The sequence below is a fragment of the Tachysurus fulvidraco genome, chromosome 9 (assembly GCF_022655615.1).
Source record: "Tachysurus fulvidraco isolate hzauxx_2018 chromosome 9, HZAU_PFXX_2.0, whole genome shotgun sequence".
Lineage (NCBI taxonomy): Eukaryota > Metazoa > Chordata > Actinopteri > Siluriformes > Bagridae > Tachysurus > Tachysurus fulvidraco.
The window spans coordinates 10,136,502-10,156,972 of NC_062526.1; the positions used below are offsets into that span (position 1 = coordinate 10,136,502).

The 20,471-nt window shown below is 38.5% G+C and overlaps 1 protein-coding gene across 2 annotated transcripts in view; it reads left to right on the forward strand.

The window, feature by feature from the left end:
* The window catches only part of adgrv1 (adhesion G protein-coupled receptor V1), a 118,445-nt gene that overhangs the window by 70,348 nt on the left and 27,626 nt on the right, over nucleotides 1-20,471 (forward strand). Inside the window, exons 81-84 of one of the 2 annotated variants that reach the window (XM_047818700.1) lie at nucleotides 336-475; nucleotides 860-1,020; nucleotides 1,152-1,252; nucleotides 1,350-1,582. In XM_047818700.1, the coding sequence (XP_047674656.1) occupies nucleotides 336-475; nucleotides 860-1,020; nucleotides 1,152-1,252; nucleotides 1,350-1,415 (468 nt within the window). In that variant the 3' untranslated portion in view covers nucleotides 1,416-1,582. Of the gene's footprint in view, nucleotides 1-335; nucleotides 476-859; nucleotides 1,021-1,151; nucleotides 1,253-1,349; nucleotides 1,583-20,471 lie in introns of those variants that run through there. The other variant, XM_027138513.2, reaches the window with a different exon arrangement.

The window sequence follows — 20,471 nt, forward strand, 5'->3', positions numbered from 1 at the left end:
TATTCCTGGTATTTGGTCATAGATATAAACCTAGCCAGTTTGTTATTATTTGTGTGTGTGTGTGTGTGTGTGTGTGTGTGTGTGTGTGTGTGTGTGTGTGTGTGTGTGTGTGTGTGTGTGTGTGTGTGTGCGTGTGTGTGTGCGTGTGTGTGTGTGTGCGCGTGTGTGTGTGTGTGTGTCAAGTGAAGAAGCTTTTATTGTCATTTCGACCATATACAGTATAGCTGTTGCAGTACACAGTGTGTGTGTGTGTGTGTGTGTGTGTGTGTGTGTGTGTGTGTGTGTGTGTGTGTGTGTGTGTGTGTGTGTGTGTGTGTGTGTGTATGTGTGTGCAGGTATTCTCTGTTAGTCTTCAGGGCCGGGGGTCCAGACCTTTAGCAGATGGTAAAGAGGTGGTTTACCGCATACACACACCAGACCGCCGGGCGAAACCCCGTCAATCCCTATGCCTTCTGTGGAACCAGGAAGCTGAAAGGTGGTTCACGTGTCACTCTACACACACACAAGCACACACACAATTATTGAACTATCACATCAAGGACCTTCTACTGGCACAAATAATAATGCAGTTATTTAAATCTATGCTACACCTAAATCTCTGGTCTCTGTAACCATAAGTAAGAACTTTCATGTGTTTGTTTTTGGTTGTTTTTAAAAGCTGCCATTTTTCTTGTGGGTGTGTAACCAAATGTCTCTTCCACCCCCACCCCCAACCCCCACACCCCCAGGTCAAATCTCTTCTATAATTATTCCTATCCTTGTGGGGACATTGGTTTCTTATAAAATCTTTTGTTCATCTAATGACGTATATTCAGCTAAAACCTGTGTAACATTTATTGTTATTGGTCCTCTTCTTTAGCTGGCTGTCTGATGGTCAGTTCTGTCGAGTGGTAGATGACAGCCAGAACTTTGTGGAGTGTGCCTGTTCACATCTGTCCATCTACACGGCGTCCGCTGAGATCGGCTCTCTGTCTTCATATAACGAGGCTTTCTACACCGCAGGCTTCATCTGCATCTCAGGTTCAAGTCTGATTATTTCTTTAATCACACTGAAATTGGCCTGGCCAGTTAAGATTTGCCTTCATAAAGCTCTTTCTTTAGTTACAAAAATTACAAATCTGCTTTCTAACGTGTCGTGTCTCTTTCGGCAGGCTTTGCCTTGGCCATCATATCTCATGTGCTCTGCTCCAAATTCCCCATGTTTGCTGCCAAACTGCTCACACACATGATGGTGGCCTGCTTAGGGACACAGGTAGGACTTGCTTTGTGCGTTTCCCTTTTTCTTTGTCTGTAGTAGGGTTTATTTTTGCAGTCAAAAACACAAACAGTTTTTCCCTGTTTTTGCCCAGTTGCTATTTTCCTGGTCAGAAATGATCCCACCTACAATGACGTGGCTGGTGCCACAGACTGCATGACATTTGAAGTTTGCTGACACAAAGCAAGCTTTGGCAAAAATCTGTGCCTCCGTTTAACTCAGACACAACAAAGTAACCTGTAAACAGAAAGGGGTTAAAAGTCCACTCCTTTTTCTGTAAATACTATTTTGTAGCATATATATAATTAAATAAAAGTATTAACTGTATCATTTTATTTATTATAAATAAGAACAAACAGCCGAGTGACTGTTCCATGTGATTCAGACAATCCAGGTGTTATTACACACGTGACATCAGAATATAGCTAACAAAGCCAAACAAATACAGCAGAATGGACACATTATCACACATAAGCACATCACATAGCAAGAAATGCATTTGTAATGATAAATATAAGTGCAATCCAAACACTTTCCACTTTATTAGGAACACATCTAGCAATCCCATACAGCTCAGTTCACATCACTCAACAAAACGTGATGTCATGACCGTGACATGATTGCTGGTGACAGACAGACTGACAGAGTATTTCAGAACCTGCCGATCACCTCTGACTTTTTATTTTCAGACAAAATGGTGCAGAAAATACGCTCAGTGAGGGCAGTTATGTGCATGGAAACACTGTGATAGAGAGAGTTCATTCTCACATAAATGCTTAAATAGCCACTCTTTGCAAATGTGGTGAGCAGAAAAACATCTCAGAATCCATAACACACTGATACTTTGAAGGGAATGAGCTATAACAAGTGGAAAAGACCACGTCCGTCTCACCTTCTGTCAGAAAAGAACAAGAATCTGACGTCAGAGTGGGCCAAACTAGAAAGCAGAAGTTGGAAAGAACAAACAGCCAACGTGTCTATTTGCATTATGATAATGAAGATGCGAGCTTCATGCAAAAATCTTCATGTTTCTCTCCAGGTGAAGCAGTGTATATCAAATATCTGCTGCTTTCTTCTACACTGAACCAAATGAACTTCAGCTTATCAGTTCACTACTTTGCACCTTAATCCTGTCCATTATTTGACTGCAGAATAAATCATATAACATGAGGTTATTCAGAAAGCTGAAAGAATGCCGAATGTAGAACCATGTATTCTTCTTTTCGAACCCCTGCTGACTAGGTGATCCTGGCGTAGAAAGATATTTCTAGGAATTACATGATAACAGCTTGAATGAACACATCTAAATAAGACCGTATGGGCTACCAGGGTGACAACCCTGCTATCTCAAGTCTCCCTTCCCATAAAACCAGAGGAAAAAGAGGGGGAGGCAAGTGGCTAGTGGACTGATGCTTGTGAACAGGTGAGCTTAACCAGATTGGGGATTTTCCACTGGCCCTGAATTAATATCACGGAGCTGAATAACATGAAGATGCTCGGGGTCTTAGCAAAAAGGCAGTCACTAAAAAAGCCTGTATGCATTCTGTCATTCATTAAATATTTTTTGCTTTTTCTCTCTTATCACGAACTCTTTTGAATGGAAAATTCCATGCTGGCCTTTTTAGCTGCTGTGGTCATTACAGTGACACAGGCTCAAACTTGTCTTTCTTGGTCGCTTTTGTGCTGTTAGTTTTAATGCTTTGTATTTAAAGAAGAAATAAACGGCTACACGTTCTATTTTTTATTTTTTGTGAATAGCTATTGCTGTGCTTATGGTTCTTTGTAAGTGGGAAATTATTCCATACATCACTTGAACTTAAAGCTTGTGCAGTTCACCAAGTGACTTTTTAATCAATTGTCCCAAGGTTAATCATTGAAAATTTGAAATTCTATCAAAAAAAATGCTTACAAAGAAATATTACCAATTACACAGAATTCTAAGCACATTTTAGCGTCAACAAAAATGTACTGGGTATTCTATCAGTAAACTGGCAGTGAAACCATTTCTGATTGATTTTACACTCTGTACTAATATGGGTTGGCTCTAAAGTTCTATATATAGTCATGCATTTGAATGGTTTATCTGTAAATCAACAATCCTGTGGTATTTGGCTGCTCCGATGTTTTCTTGGCCAGCTCTGTCATCGTATCATTAGTCCCTGCACAGCCAAACTAACCAAAGGTCTAGATTTGATTCTCACAGTATCATTTGAATGTGGAGTTTGTTTGATTTGTTGTTTTTCCACATGAGAACAGGGAAGTGGGAACACTTGGATATTTGGATATTTCAAAAATCTGTTTTGGTACTAAAAAAAGAGGCCTGAACATTATTCAGGATGTCAGAAAAGATGTCAGAGTTTATTATACAAAGGAGATGAGAGCAACGTGACCACAGAAACTTCACAACATGATGTCGGCTGGTACGGCTTAAACCCAGAACAGCATGTTACAGGAAAAGGGTAGAGAGAAAAAAACTGGTCGTGATCCAAAGCAGGAACAAGCATAAGGCTCTTCTGCCTACTGCTTTAGAAAAAATATTTCATCTTGCACTGTAAGGCAGGAATATAAATCTATGTCTGTGTCTATCTATGTATATACATGGGATCTTAAGGTCCAGGTAAAACCAAGTAGATTCCTTCCTCACAAAGGTGTGGATCATACTTTTATTTATAGATTGTTTTGTTTTCGGATCCTTGAAAAAGGGGAAGCGATAATTCTACACAAATCCTATAAGGAATTCATATTTTATTTTTACTAAATATATGAAGTTATGCAACAGCACAGTTGAACTCTGATATCTACAGAAAATACATGTGTGTTATTTCATATATCAGAATCAGAATCAGCTTTATTGCCAGGCATGTTTTCACATGCGAGGAATTTGTTTTAGTGCCAGAAGCTCCACAGTCTAACAGAATGACATATACAGTATAATTGTATGTACACATATAGTTGCATTGCTCAAACAGCCGCTCTGTCTGTAACTTGAGTGATAATATACAGTAAATGAGCTTGTTCTAATACATAGTCGTGTCTATAGTAACAGCGCATACGCAGGGACATATACGACACTCCCTCCACATAAACGATCAAAGACTAATAATGGATATTTTCTTGCTATCAAAGAGAAATGTTTTGCAATTTATGAAGTTTTTTTTTCATAGGTTTTTTGAAAGATTCCCAACATGAGAAAGTTTGGAGGACAGAGGAGTTTCTACTTTCCTGTTTCTCAGTAAAATGACAAAAAAGGAGAAGCTAGCGACTGAATGACTTTATTTTTGCTGTAAAATAAAACACTGTCATTTAAACAGTACATTATTGCTTACTACACTATCAATCTTAATGATTCGGATTCATTAAGCTTTTAGTTACCACTTTGGACTAGTGTCATAGACTAAACATATAAGATATCTGCTTTGAACTTTACTTGTGGAGATTACACTTCTTTGTCTTTTCAAAGATCAGGTAGTCTGGATCAGTTTGCAAATCAGAAGAGAGAGCATAAATAAAGTGTAGTAAAAGCTCTCCTCTTTAGCTATTCTCTGATCTGGTGAGCTGCCTTCAGCAAAATAATTCATGCATGTGTAAATCTGTAACTGAGCTGTGGCTGAACTATGGCCAGTGTGTTTTTCATACACTGATCAGCTCTTTTTTGATCAGTGTGATGTACTGCAAAACTTCACTGGGACACGTTTATACTTAGCATTACAGCAGGAAAGGTTTTACACCTTTAGAACCATGTTAGGCCCTTTAACTACAGTATACCAAGAATTTCTAGCTTGGTGTATTATTTTCAGGAATATATTAGCATCTCAAGTGACTGATTCAAACCGTGGGCAGTCATCAGTTACACATGATTTGCTGCGAGGTATGTATTAAAGACATACAGTTCAGTCATAACAGATGGAAGTACCCTTGAATTAAGGTTGTTTTCTGAACTTTATCTTTTTAGTCCTTTAACAGCTCTTGTTAAGGTTTTTGAGGACAGGGTCAATCTGTGTCACTCATATGTTCAGAGTATTACTAAAATAATTATTTATTCAGTTTCAATAGGTTTACATCTTTACAGGACAGAACAGGAAGGCAGTGGTGGCTCATCCATATGGGCATATGGGCATCCATGATGGCATGTGGTAGCCTAGTGGATAGAGTGTTGGATGGAAGGTTGTGAGTTTGAACCCCATGTCCACCAAGCTGCCACTGTTGGACCCCTGAGCCATGCCCTTAACCCTCAACTGCTCAGTTCTATAAAATATGTACGTCACTCTGGATAAGGGCGTCTGCCAAAAGCCGTAAATGTAAATGGCATGCTGGGCACCAGGTATATCAGCTGTTCAGCAATTATTAAGACTCACCTACAACTCATTCCATTGAAATAACAAATATTCTCAACTTAGTTTTTTTAGGTTATATTGTTACTAATCAATAAAATCTCTGATCACGAGTCACTGCTGTAGGTGAAACCCAGTTTCAATTTGATTTCTGATCATTCTCTGCTTTTCTAAGGAGAATGTTAGCAGCCAAGAATAATCTGCTCTCAGTACTTAGCATCCCCACCTCATAATCTTTGTGAAGCACTGAGACTCTTACACATGACAGTTTTCCAGTAATACTAAGTACACAGTATTTGAAAAGTGCATATTTTTTCCAGACTGTTGATTTGATGTTGCCTCATTGTCAACCACATCGTTTAGCTTAGCTGAGCACCTTATCCCAGGTTGGCTGTGTATGTAATTACTCACTATTAGTGCTCTGTGCTTGAAGAAAATTTGTCAGATTTATCAGATTTTTAACAATTCATACATACATCCCTTTCTGTCAGCTGATAAAGGATTGCACTGATTTCTTTGATAAGTACGATTTGGCTGGCAAACAGATCATAACTATGCAGTTTGGCAGCTGGCCGAGCATTGATCTACATCGATTACACAGCTGATAAACAGGGGGCAACAGTGGGTTACCTAAAAAAAAAAGAAAAAGGGAAAAAAAAAAAGATCAGAATCAGCTGGAGAGGTCAAGCCACCTGTCTCTCCTTCTGTCCTACCTCTCACAACTGAAGATTGTAGTGAGTGGAAAGTTACCCAGTAAAGCTCACCTGGCTTTGTGTGTCATCAAGGCTAGGGCTCTTCATATGAGCGGCAATAACACATTTAACTAGGGCAATTAGCTAGCAAGCCCAGGCAATAAAAAGGTCTTTAGCTTCATATGTATGCAGGCTGCACTCAGTGTGGGTGCTAAGGTATAGAGCTACAAGAACACACAGAGACATAAACATGTACATGTCTGGAGCATAAATAGGGGTCTGCGTGTGTGAGTGGATATTCAAAACGAAATCTAAGCCTGGTTTCTTTTTTACATTTAAAAAGCTGCATCTCAGCTCCTTTGAGATCTCAAGTCTGGGATTATATCACACTCACAATATAAACATCTTAACTCCGATATGACAGAATTTTGTATACAGGTTTTTTCAGAGATTTCTATACACAGCAGCTACTTGTAAGGTCACAACATCAAATATTTACATAAGGATTATATCTTATAGCACATACTGTACTGCTTCTCACTACTAGTGTGGGATATAAACCAGAGCAGGCAATGCGTAAGGGTACATAGAAGAGAATAGCTTTAAAGCTTAAAGGAGCTGATAACAATTAACAAGGCTCTCACTTTATTTTTAATATGTTTAAATAATTATACAAATGGAATTAGATTTTCTTTTTGGCCAGTTCACTGGACATGACTGCTGCAGGTTTATTTATTCTCACATTTTTACCGTAGCATAAACACAAAGTTGACAGGTATTGGACTACTGATCGGAAGGATGTGAGCTCGAATCACAGGTCCACTAAACTGCCACTGTTGAGCTCTATGGCAAGGCCCTTAACCCTTAATTGCTCACATGTATAAAAAAATATAAATGTAAGTTGATTGAATGTTTTAAGTTGAGTAAACATGTAGTAATTATAGGTAATGTCTGGCACACACATATTCACAGAAACACAGATAAGTAAGTAGACTTTGTACAGCAGTATTTTGTGTATTAGTACAACAATTCATTTAAATGGCCAATAATTAAATCACAAGTGTTTTGGGCTACCACAAGCAACCAAAACCGCTTCCAGAGCAGGTACAAGTTTCTGGAAATTTCCTGGAGGAATAAACACCAGTCTCAGTCTGAAAGGTATTTCCTCAATCTGTGTTTTAATGATGGTGGTGGAAATCCTGGTCTAACACACTGCTCTAAAATCTCTCATTCGATGATTTGAGGACAGTGAAGGTTATAGCGTACAACTTACAGTACCTCATGCTCATACTGAGTAAACTTTTCACACCAGGATAAAGTTGAGCACACAGCATTAAGGTACAGTAACAGTTCTGTAAAAGTGAACCTAAAAATCATGCCAGAAAAACAGCCAGACAGCAAAATATGTCATCCTTGTAGGTATCATTTTTGTAAATAATATAGTTGGTGCATACATGGTCCTTGAAATGGAGGTTGTAAATGTTATTGAATATGTAATAAAGTGGCCAATAATTTTAACTATAGTGAAAGATAACATATATATATATATATATATATATATATATATATATATATATATATATATATATATATATATATATATATAGACTTTCAGGTCTGTTGTTAGGGGGCGATGGTTCAGAGGTTTTGGTTGCTTGTTTGTCTCATACCTCCTGGTTTTGGGGATCCCCACCTCTCTGTGTGTGTGGAGTTTTTAATGCCTGTGTTTTAGCAGTTTACTCTGGGTTTCCTCCTCAGTTCAAAGACCTGCATTACTGATCTCTAAACCATCTGTAGTGTGTGTAAATGTGTGTGTGAATGAGTGATTTTACACTGTGATGAGTCTGCACCCTGTCCATTGTGTCCCCTGTCTTGCCCCTGGACAAACACCATGTTCTCTGTGACCCTTCATAGGATATTAACTTGTTAAATAATTAAACAATGTCTGATCAGAGTGAACTGTAGTGTGTACTGAGTATATGTGTGTATGTGTAGTGAGTCTACGTGTTAATTACTTTAAATATTAGATTATATCGACTTTATTTGTTTGTTTGTTTTTGCCGTTCCTTGCAGTTCTGGTTGCACAGGGCTATTTTTTCTTCTGCTGCTTCTTTTGTTTAGACATTACACATTGCTCTAAAGGCTAACCAGGTGAAATTTCCCTCGAGACACTGTAGGCATTTTTCTCAAAAAAAAGGGACTTGAGAGAAAGTCCTGAATTCTGAGGGCTCTGGCTCCACAGTTGACTGTAGATCAATGAGTCAATAAGTCATTTATTTCTTTGTACTGTATATTTGCCTGGCTATCACTCATAGAACTTCACCAGATCTGCTGTATTTAATGCAGATACATAACATGGCTCTTATTTGCCTGCATATGTATTTTACTCTATTATCATGTTGAAACAGCATAAGCCGAGGCATAAGCAAACATCCTGTGGTGCTCTGAACTCAATTTCAAATCATATCAACACTTTTATCAACGGAAATCTATTTTTTTTTTTTTTTTTTTAGAAATATTGTTCCGGGCCTGTCAACACTGCAATTATAATAATCCTGTCCCTAAGACAGGAAACAGGTCAAAGAAGTGACCAGCATAAACACTTCCCTTGTCTAAAAGTTCACTATGTGCTCATGTCTTACAGGAAGTGAAAGTATTGCAGCCATGGAATAAACTCTTTTGTTTATAAATGCAGAAAGTACTCCCTGGCTCAATTGTTCAGCCCTGAGAGACAGACTCAGTGGCCGAATTCTGTGTGACGCATGCGAGCAAGTTTATCCTGACCACTTATTTACCGTAATGAGCCAGCCCCAGGTGACGTCAAGGATTGAGAGAGAGAGAGAGAGAGAGAGAGAGAGAGAGAGAGAGAGAGAGAGAGAGAGAGAGAGGGAGGAAGGGAGGGAGGATGTGTGAGAAAGCCAAGAGAAAGAAAAAGCTGTCCAGGTCCCTTACATTCACATCCCACATCCCAGACTCTTCCTTTACTGATGTTGAGACGTGTGTGTGGGTATGTGTATCACTGCAATCCCACACTTACACAAACACAGGCAAGTGAATCCAAACAGCACGTTGGTCCCACGACTCAATCAGATTAAGCAACAAGGGCCTTGCCGGGTTGCCAAATCAAACAGCCATTTTCTCCTAATCTAATAGGACACATGCTTGTTAGTTTGATGTAAATCATCTGACTCATTCTCCTTATATAGTTTGATGTCTGGTTTAAACTGGTCAGAGCCTTGCACCTTTTTTTCCCTTGTGTTAGGGAAATTGGAGGCACGTTGTACAAGTCAAGACCTTGCTGCTCCATATCACGGTGAACTTCAAGCTAATTGCTAACCCCGGTGTGGCACTAACATGATCTTCTCTGGTGGGGGTGACGGGCCATCACAGGATTTCTAACGTTGCCACCCTGTGTCAGCTGTCCCAGCTCTGGGCCTGACGTCAGCCGGGCAGAGCATGTTCTGATATCATCTTGCATGAAGTGACCAAGGAAGAATGCAGGATATAGAAATAAGACTCTGCAGTGTACTGGGTCAAAAAGAAAACACCCATAAAGGTCTTATTGCAAACTGATGACGATTTTTGAGGATTTTGTTACATAACAGAAACATGACATGACACAACAGCACACTTTAACCTCCTATCATTACAAGACACTGATGACAGCTATACTCTCTTCTACACTGTGAAGTGTCCACAGTATTCTAGTATATAAACCCATCAGTATGGAAACTTTTAACTCCTTCATGAAGCATTGTAACTTGTTAAGTGCTTTGCTGTAGTTTCTTTAGTATCATCAGTATGTCGGTTCCTTAATATAATCCTTCTGCTGGTTTATGGTGCTTTACTATAGCTCTGGGTGCATAGAGACTCCACAGTGGCTATGGCAGAGTTTTTTGTTTTTCAATTATATATGCAGAAGACACTCATCTTTCTGTTGTTTGTTCCTTCAGGGTTTATTCCCTTCTTTCAGAACCCTTGTGCATTCAAAGATCTCTTAAGAAAGCCTTTAAGATTCAAATTGTAGGGTATTGTCTTTCCTACTGAACAATGTTTCACAGCTATCAGGTTATTGATTAATGTAACACATCTTGTAGGAGAAATCATAATAATATTTATATTAAACTAGTGAGCTTCTGTAGCATCCAAGATATATTTTGTAGCAATATTCCAAGTTGAATTTTAAAAGCCATTGTAACTGCACTAGCATTATGACATCAACAAATAAGCAACAGAATCGCTAACCACATTACAGATATTTCAATGTAAATCTTAATTGTTTCTCAGGGTGAAGCTTGCTCTCCAGTTACTTGCAGTTTGCAGCTTGCAGCTTGCAGTTACTTTTTCCCATGTTAGTCCCCAAAAACATGCATTCACACGCTGCAGAGTCTACACAGAGGATATTAATGCAGTTATATGAGGTTGAGCATTTTGAATCAACAGGCCCGTAGAGACGCCTCCGTCTCCTGATTGGCTGGATGGCAGTGGACCATTTCACTTGTTGCTGATCCCAGGACCTGTGACAGTAATCCTATAGTTGCAGGGAAACAGGAAACTCTGCCCTAGCTTCCAAATGCCTAATGGCATTTCCTTCTTTGTTGAAGTTGTGTAAGAATATGAATTAAACTCATTTATTTGGCCTTAAAAAATTTTTTTTTTTTTTAAATCTTTTTTTTTTTTTTTTTGAGAGAGAGAGAGAGAGAGAGAGAAAATTGTGTATGTTTGAGAGCAGACACTGACCTCTCATTCAGATCAGTTCATGTGTATGAAATCTGGAAGTTCATAACAGAACAAGCAACAAACCCAAAAGTGGACCAGATAGAACCTTGAACTTGTGTAAAGAGGTTTGCAAATAAAAGCTAAAAAAAAAAAAAAACCTTATCTGACCTTTAACACCAATCTCTTTGCTTCAAATACATATTAACAAGGTTTAGTTCAGGTTCTAGAGTTGTCCCTAACTTGTTGAATCTCCAGACAAATAGCTAGCTAGTAAAGCATGATTTTATGATGTATAAACTTTAAAGCACTTTACAGTGAATTAGTTTTATTTACTCTATGGATAGTTCCACCTATGGATCAACCTCTCTGTTGTTCAGCTAATGCTTTACATCGCTTCTAAACTGCTTTTGCATTCTTATTCTATACATGAGACATCACTTCTTAGTCTCATACATAAACACTGTGCTTTGTCAGTCAACCCTACAAAAATGTATAGCCCAGTTATGCAGGCTGTCTGGACATCTTTCCCTTTCTGTTTACCCAACTGTACAGCTCATAACAAACCTCTCAGACCTCTGGACTGAATGCACTGGCTGAATTATTTTTGGAAATGCCTAGACCCATGGGTGATCCATTTAACCTGCACTTTGGACAGTAAAAAGGGGACAAAAGCTCAAATCACGAGCAGCTTTCCCCCATGTCAGTTGAATACACATGGCCTAATGCCAGTAAAACTCAGCTGAGTGAACAAGCAAAAATGAGCAACAAGCATAAGCAAAGGAGCAAAGCACACATCTTCTATTCTGAAATTTTAACATTTTTATCTAGATCTGATTAAACATCAAAATAATCAACTGTATGTATGCACGGAGGTTCATTAAGCATCCGTAAAGTATTGACTGGAAGAATGTTTTGCCTCTACAATCCACTTTCACAGCCTTGGATAGTGTGAAGTGTTGCATTTTGTAATTACCTTCAACAATAGAAGGGAAATAAATCTTATGCCAGAATATACAGTACAGGATGTGCATAAGCATCTACAGGGATGTGTTTAAAGACACAGGGAAGGAAAGCACCAATGATTCATTAGATTTAAACTCTATGTCTATTTTGGGATTCTTTTGTCTCTTTTCCTTCACTGCTGGCAGTTTGGTTGGTGTAACCCACAGCTGAAGATCTGTTGCTGGCCAAGAAAGTAGTCTGCATTTTCTGTAAACTTTTTGGTACATGATGTTCAACATTTTTTGAGTTCACCTCTAGGGGACACTCTCTAGCCACACTCGTCGCTAAAACACATTGTGTTGTTGCTGATCTGTCCCAGAACGAACTCAACTGCTTGGAATACATTACTTGGAGTCAAGTAATCCTCCAATCTTGTATGTCATCTAGGCATTAATGAACTTTTAATGAATAACCCTATTAACAAGCAGCGAAAAAAGTGATTGAGTATCACATGGCAGGTTTGAGATGATTGCATCGAGATGCTATGTAAAGGAAGTACAATAACACAAGCTGTAATTGCTATACAGACTTCCAGAGAAAATTAACCTTCTGGTATATAACAGCTTCATATGTTGTATCTCAGAGTGGTGAGAACGAATGTTGTTGTGAAGTTTTACTGTCATATGTTACGGCTTTTAAAGTTAACTTTTAAAGCAGAATATGAATATGTTTTGCCAGTAATTAATGTTCTACCATGTTTTATAGTTCAGGCATGCAATTTTCTCCTTGTATGCAGTTTTACCGGGTTAATGAATAATTCGAATTATGTAGATGATGTGTTTTCAAACAAGAACCAAAATAATGGGGCGGGGAATAAAGTTTCAGGAATTTTTAAAAAAATTTATTCATTTTATGCAGGTTTCTAGAGTTTAATTGCACAGGGACAGCTCAAACAGGTCGGTTTAAACGGTCGGTTAAGTTCCCATGATCACCTCCTTTTCCAGTCTGAGATAGTGAATCCTGTGTCTATAGGCCACCAGTTTGATAAAACTCAGTGATACAAGCATGACACGGCAGAGAACAGCATCAAGTATCTAGGCGCACTGCAGTAGTTTATCAGCAAGGCTAACTGCCCATTTGATTATTGTTGTTGAGTCAATAGTTTGACTCCATCTCTGTTAGTATCCTCTTTTTTTCACATTTCCTCAAAGTTAAATGGCAAAGATTAAAAACAATGTTTAGGCTAATATGTAACTTGCTAATATGGTTAAGCTTTATTTAAGGAGACATTTATTTAATAGAAGGAATCTCCAGCATCAGCACTTTAGCTAAAGTTGATCTTTTTAGTTTTAGATTTCAGGACGGCTTGTTCTTACTCAGAACATGAGTCTGATGAAGTCAACAGGACAACAGTTTTTGTGCTATAAAAGGAATGAAACACTTTAGAATTATTGTTATTGCTAAATAAATAAAGTGGACATGTTTTAGCATATGCTTAAGAAGAATATGACAGGGAACATGGACAGGTGTTGTGTGTGATTTATGGAAAAAATCTTACAGTACAGCTACCCCCTGCTGAGTGCTGTTTACTCTAGTAACAGTACTTTGTATACAAGGACATTTGCTTGGCTTATTGATAGTCAACTTCTCAGAGTGAGTGGAGAAGCACAGAAATGGCTACACTATATTTCTGTATGTAGAATTTTCTACTAACCCATGTTTTTTGCCATACCAACTCTACAGACTGCAAATGCAGTGTGTGGTATAAATACATAAGATTTAATGAAACTATTGGTTTCCAAAGATTCATCTGGAATTATTTATCATACTGGGTTTTGTATGAAATTCTGGATTTAATGGTGCAGTCAAACATTTTTAACTTTTTTCACTAGGTTCAAGTCTAGGTTCTCATATTACAGCAGTTGTCCTTAAAATATTCAAATTAAACTAAGGCGTCGGGCCACCATGAGCCACCAGAACAGCCTGGTTGTGTGAAAAATCTAAAAGATTCCCCTCAGTTAAAAAAAAAAGTTCAAATGGCCAGTGTGAATGGGTCTGTGGAAAAGTCCACTCCCATCGGGATCGAAATGTCTTGGTATAGGATAAAGGTGATCAAATAAAATAACCTTGAACTGAATTGCAGTGACACTTCTCTCTAAGCAAACATATTCAAACATTTTCACCATGAGGCCTACTTCCCAGTCTTTCCACCTAAGTAACTTTGAGCAAAATTGCTGACTACACCTTAAATGAGGACAAACAAGGACACAGAAATCCAGTTTTTCATAACATTGCTCATTCTTATACTGTAGGAAATAACACAGTCAGAAAGCCTCCTTTCCCCTAAAACCACCTTAACTACCCTGGTGTTGCTTTTTTGGCAAAGAGCCTCTGAGCCGTGTTTCAGATGCTGCCCTCCCACCTAATCTTATTACCTAAGTTATCACCATTGAGAAAGCAATTTCTTGGGATTTCATTACCATTACCTGTGCCCACACGTATACAATACAAATATACACACAAGTGTGTATGAGAGACATCTTATCCCATACTGTAGCTATGTAAAATTAGAAGCCTTGTTAGATATTTCCTCCCATCAGACCTGGAATATAGTTAAGTCTGTTGAAATAGCAGGAGTAGTAAATCTGGGGGGAGACGGAGTAGAGGGACATGAAAAAGACAGAGAAAGTGATGTGCAAAGGTAGATGACAGAATAGTGATGAATGCAAGAGCCTTAGGACCAGGTCTGTGAGCTACGTGCGGTGCACTCAGCCTCTCTTGCAGAACAAAAGCGGCCGAGGAAACACCCACGATGCTGCCGAGGCTGGAACCAGCTAGTTCAGACCGGTATCTGTTAGGGGAGGAGGAGGAAATGGGGTAGAGAGAGAGAGAGAGAGAGAGAGAGAGAGAGAGAGAGAGAGAGAGAGAGAGAGAGAGAGAGAGAGTCTGGCAGTGTGCTATACTCTCACTGATGTCATCTTTTGGCCGATACTATTAATAGTTCAGCATTAAAGCTGCATCAGCACTGGGCCAGTCATCTTGTTGTGATCAGGTAGTGAAGAGGAATTATAGCCATATTACAATAATGTGTGACCTGGTTAGTGAATAACTGTGTTATGTACTGCTATGTTGTACAGTATTATTACAGTTTTATATAATGGTATATATTGGTGTCTTGTTTCTTAGTAAAAGCTAGGAGGAAATAAATTCTTAGTTTTTCTCATCCTAGTTTCAGACATCACACATATACATTTCAACATTGTTTGTTTTCACTTCCTGTGTCTTTGTTGAGCCTAGCACCAGATATAATTCAGGCTAAATATCAAATAATCTTTTTTTAAAAAAACAGACTGCACATTTTTCTCTCGAACACTGATGTAACAGGCAGCATCAGAGGAGAACAGAAAAGAAGTGAGACTGCTGAATGTTCTGAGCTTTCAGACAAACTGGCCACCGGTGAGCTTTGAATCGAACACCGTGGCCTCGGTGCTTTATGACAAACACACATGCTGTCCTGTCTTATACACAGGAAACCACCAAGACTTCCTGCAGGAAGAAAACAGACTTAAGTTTGACTAGTGTGATATTATTATCACAGTGGGTGTGGGTGCGGAGGATGGGCATTTCACTTTTCAGTGAAAATGGCAGCAGGGCTTTGTAGCTCAACAACCACTGGAGCTAGCTGTTTTCTAGAATGAGCATATAAAAACAGCACAACACATGTAACAGCATACAATTATAGATGTAATATTCACATCAATTAAGTAATTGAATATAAAAAAATTAATCTAATATGTGTGATTGAAACATAACAATGGTCCTGCTAAGTAACTGGGTGCGTTTACATGCAATTTTACATTCTGATAAAATAAAGCTTAAATAACTACAATTTGTTAGGCCAACTACTATAGATAATGTTTTTACCTTGGGATCTCATTTCCATGGCTTCCACCAGTCATGATGAAAAAAAAACAGTAGCTTGGTAGCATCATACACATCGTACACAAGACACTGCGTCATTAAGTCATCACAGTCTAGTTTTCAATCATATTTGGGAGATATTTGATGGTTTCCATTTTGTCTATAAGTTGGGGTCTGATTGTAGTGCATATGTTAATTATATTAATATTATATATATTATATGCTTTCTGTAAGTAAAATGGATAAGCAGAGTTTTTAATGCAAACAACAAATGCATAGTACATTAGGAATTTGATGTTCAGTGCATCTGCATTTGTATATTAACATGCATCATATAACATTTTACATTTGTAGTAATGATTTGGGATTGAACAACAGGGATTTTTAGATTTAGGAGTTACAAGTTTTGTGTGGCCATTAGTAGGGTTTTTAAGAGAAAAAAGGATCACAAATCACTTACTTGTACAGTGGCTTTGAGCAACCTTTGTACAGTATAATATTTGTGCGTATGATTACATTTCTTTGCAGTGTAATTGTACACATACAGCTCGACACCCGTGGAGAATTAGCGGTGCAATTTACCTGTCTGAGAGATTGGACGGAAACTGGCCTGAGGGTGCAGACTCTTTTCTCAGCTGTAAGTGGGGGAGGTGCTCTGGTGACAAACACAACAATCATGGTCAGTGAAGACAAGAGGAGTTAACTTCTAAATTTGGCAGGCCATGTCTGAACTGCTTCATATAACTGGTTACTCTAATTTATCAATTTAAAGGTTATACAGAATTCATCAGTGGTTTCACGGATCATGTGACGGGTGGAAATTAAATCTCTCAAGAAAAATGTGCCAGAGTTCCAGAGAATTCTGGTTTGTGCCGGTGATAAAGGCTGCCTCATTTATCTAATGTTTCAATGTTGCAGGATAAACACGCAACAGCACGTCAGCCACAATCAGGCTTGAACCTGCAATATCTTGCTTTTAGCTATGCACTCATCCTTTCTGGTCTCTGTCATTTATACGTTAGTCACAGTGAAAGGTCTTTAATGCATGAATTTGGCTATTTTAAGCCTGCATGGCTTCTGTCCTTTTCACTCAGCTTGTATCTGAGGAGACTGCTTCTCTAATTCTCAACTCATCATCAGCAAATAGATCAGAGTAACATGAATGAAATGAGGCCTGAAAGTTGAAGTTTAAAAAAAAAAAATCATAAAAATTGACTTGTTGATTTTGTTACTTTTAGAAGAAGCAGAACAAGCCTTTATTCCTCACATATACAGCCAAGCACAGCAGAATTCCTTTCTTCACATATCCCAGCTCGTTAGGAAGCTGGGGTCAGAGCACAGGGTCAGCCGTGACACAGCACTGGAGTGGAAAAGGATAAAGACGTTGCTCAACAGTTGTAGCTTATTGGTGCTGACGCTTGAATCCCCACCCTTCTCATTTATACGGCAGAGCTATTTAGCCGCAACTTCCTTGGTGAGGAAATAGCATGAGACTGAAACCCTGCTGCCTTTAATCCACTTTACTCACTGAATTTCATTTTAAGACTTAAAATTTTTTGTTCAGACTGGTTTAGAAGTTTAATTAGCACGATCTTGGAGTGGACAAGTTACATGAAAAATACTTCTGTACTGAATGGGAATTTATATCAGCACATGACGAACACAGTGAATGAAGCATATCTCCACTCTAAATCTGCTTCCTCAGGCTGTTCATGCAATGAATTCCAGGTCTGGGTCATCTAATCTCTTAACTATGGTCTGTTGTCACCTCTAGGATGAATTGTTTGAGGTTTCTAAAATTGATGTTAAAATTGCGCTGTATTAGGGATTGTTCTTGAACTTGAGTACAGTTATACAGTATATACAGTCGTATGCAAAAGTTTAGGAACCCCTGACAAATTCCAGGATTTTCAGTTATAAATATTTGGGTGTTTGGATAAGCAATTTCATTTTGATCTATCAAATATCTGAAGGACACAGTAATATTTCAGGTTTATTGGATTAAAAGAACATGTGCATATGCATCAAAACGAATTTAGACGGGTGCATAAATTTGGGCACCCCAACAAAAAAATCTGTTCAATATTTAGTAGAGCCTCCTTTAGCAGAAATAACAGCCTCTAGACTCTTCCTATAGCCTGTATGAGTGTCTGGATTCTGGATGAATGTATTTTGGACCATTCCTCCTTACAAAATATCTCCAGTTCAGTTAGGTTTGATGGATGCCGAGCATGGACAGCCCACTTCAAATCACCCCATAGATGTTCAGTGATATTCAGGCCTGGGGACTGAGATGGCCATTCCAGAACATTGTACTTGTTCCTCTGCATAAATGCCTGAGTAGATTTTGAGCAGTGTTTTGGGTCGTTGTCTTGTTGAAATATCCAGTCCAGGAGTAACTTCAACTTTGTAACTGATTTCTCAACATTATTCTCAAGAATTTGTTGATATTGAGTGGAATCCATGCGACCCTCAACTTTAACCAGATTTCCAGTACCGGCACTGGCCACACAGCCCCACAGCATGATGGAACCTCCACCAAATTTTACCGTGGGTAGCAAGTGTTTTTCTTGGAATGCTATGTTCTTTTGCTGCCAAGCATAACGCCCCTTGTTATGAGCAAATAACTCAATCTTTGTTTCATCACTCCACAGCACCTTATTCCAAAATGAAGCTGCTTGTCGAAATGTGCGTTTGCATACCTCAAGCGACTCAGTTTGTGGCATGTGTGCAGAAAAGCCTTCTTTCACATCACTTTCCCGTACAGCTTGACCTTGGGCAAAGTGTGCTGAATTGTTGAACGATGCACCTTCTGCAGAAAGTTGATGTTGTAGGTCTTTGGAGGTGGTCTGTGGGCTGTTTTTGACCGCTCTCACCATCCTTTGCCTTTGCCTCTCCAATATTTTACGTGGCCTGCCACTTCTGGCCTTAACAAGAACTGTGCCTGTGGTCTTCCATTTCCTCACTATGTTCCTCACAGTGGACACTGACAGCTTATATCTCTTCGATAACTTTTTGCAGCCTTCCCCTAAACCATAATGTTGAACAGTCTTTGTTTTCAGGTCATTTGAGAGTTGTTTTGAGGCCTCCATGTTGCCACTCTACAGAGGAGAGTCAAAGAGAACAACAACTTGTAATTGGCCACCTTAAATACCTTTTCACATGATTGTATACACCTGCCTATGAAGTTCAAGGCTTAATGAGCTCACCAAACCAATTGTGTGTTCCAATTAATCAGTGCTACGTAGTTACATGTATTCAAATCAACAAAATGGCAAGGGTGCCCAAATTTATGCACCTGTCTAATTTTGTTTTGATGCATATTGCACATTTTCTGTTAATCCAATAAACCTCATTTCACTACTGAAATATTACTGTGTCCTTCAGTTATTTGATAGATCAAAATGAAATTGCTGATCCAAACACCCAAATATTTATAAATGAAAATCATGGAATTTGTCAGGGGTTCTAAACTTTTGCATACAAAGTGGAATACTTATCTTGATACATCATCTCACTCAAGGTTCATGTACAAATGAATGAGTAGTGAACCTGCAACTCTACAGGAAACCAAAATGTGATAACAAGGTCCTTCAGGGTAACACCTTAGCAACACTGGCTTCAAAGTTCTCAACAGCAATTATATTAATAGATACTAATGTTTGCAAAATAAGTATATACACTGACTGTCCATTTTAATATTAACACCTGTACTCATATACGATGTTATACAATCATGTTCAGCAGAACAATGCATAAAATCAAGCAGATACATATCAAGAGATTCATTTAATGTTCAAACATCAGAATAGGTAAGTGTTGTTTCAGTGACTTTAAAAATAGCATGGATGTTGATACCAGAATGGCTGCTGAGTATTTCAGAAACTGCTGATCTCATGGGATTTTCACACACACAACAGTCTCTAGAGTTTGCACAGAATGGTGCAAAAAGAACGACAGTTCTGTGGGTGGAAAAATCTCAATGACAGTACAGGTGAGAGAAAAATGACCAGATTTGTTTAAGCTGGCAATATAGTGTTACTCAAATAACCACTCTTTACAAGCAGGGTGAGCAGAAAAGCATCTCAGCATGCACAAAACATAAAACCTTTTGCTTATTGAGCTTCAATAGCAGAAGACCACTCTTGGTTCCACGCCTGTCATCCGAGAACATCCGAAGATTTCATGGGCTATCATACTCTAACATGTTGTCCTGTTCATTTCAGAGAGTGTTTGGATTCATTCTTGACCATAAAACAACCCCTGCTTCCCACAAAGCTGAATCTAATGTTACTGATGTAATCAATTAAGTGAGCTTGGGAAAACAGTTTATATAAAGCAGAAGGTGGATTTGAACTCTCCTGGCCTGCTTCATTCATTTCTGCAGCTCCCTTGGGGACAGCTGGTTGGCACAAAAAAATTTTGTAAAGTAAAACAGTATATGTTTTTTCTTTCTATCTTCTTAACAATAAATAGTAGAATATTCAATACAGGAACTTTTATTTGTAATTTAACATTTCCAGATGTTTAGAGCCTCAAACTTACTTGGAGAAAAAGTCTGCTCGTGAAAGACTCATCAAATATCATAACATATTTTCTGTTTATAACCAG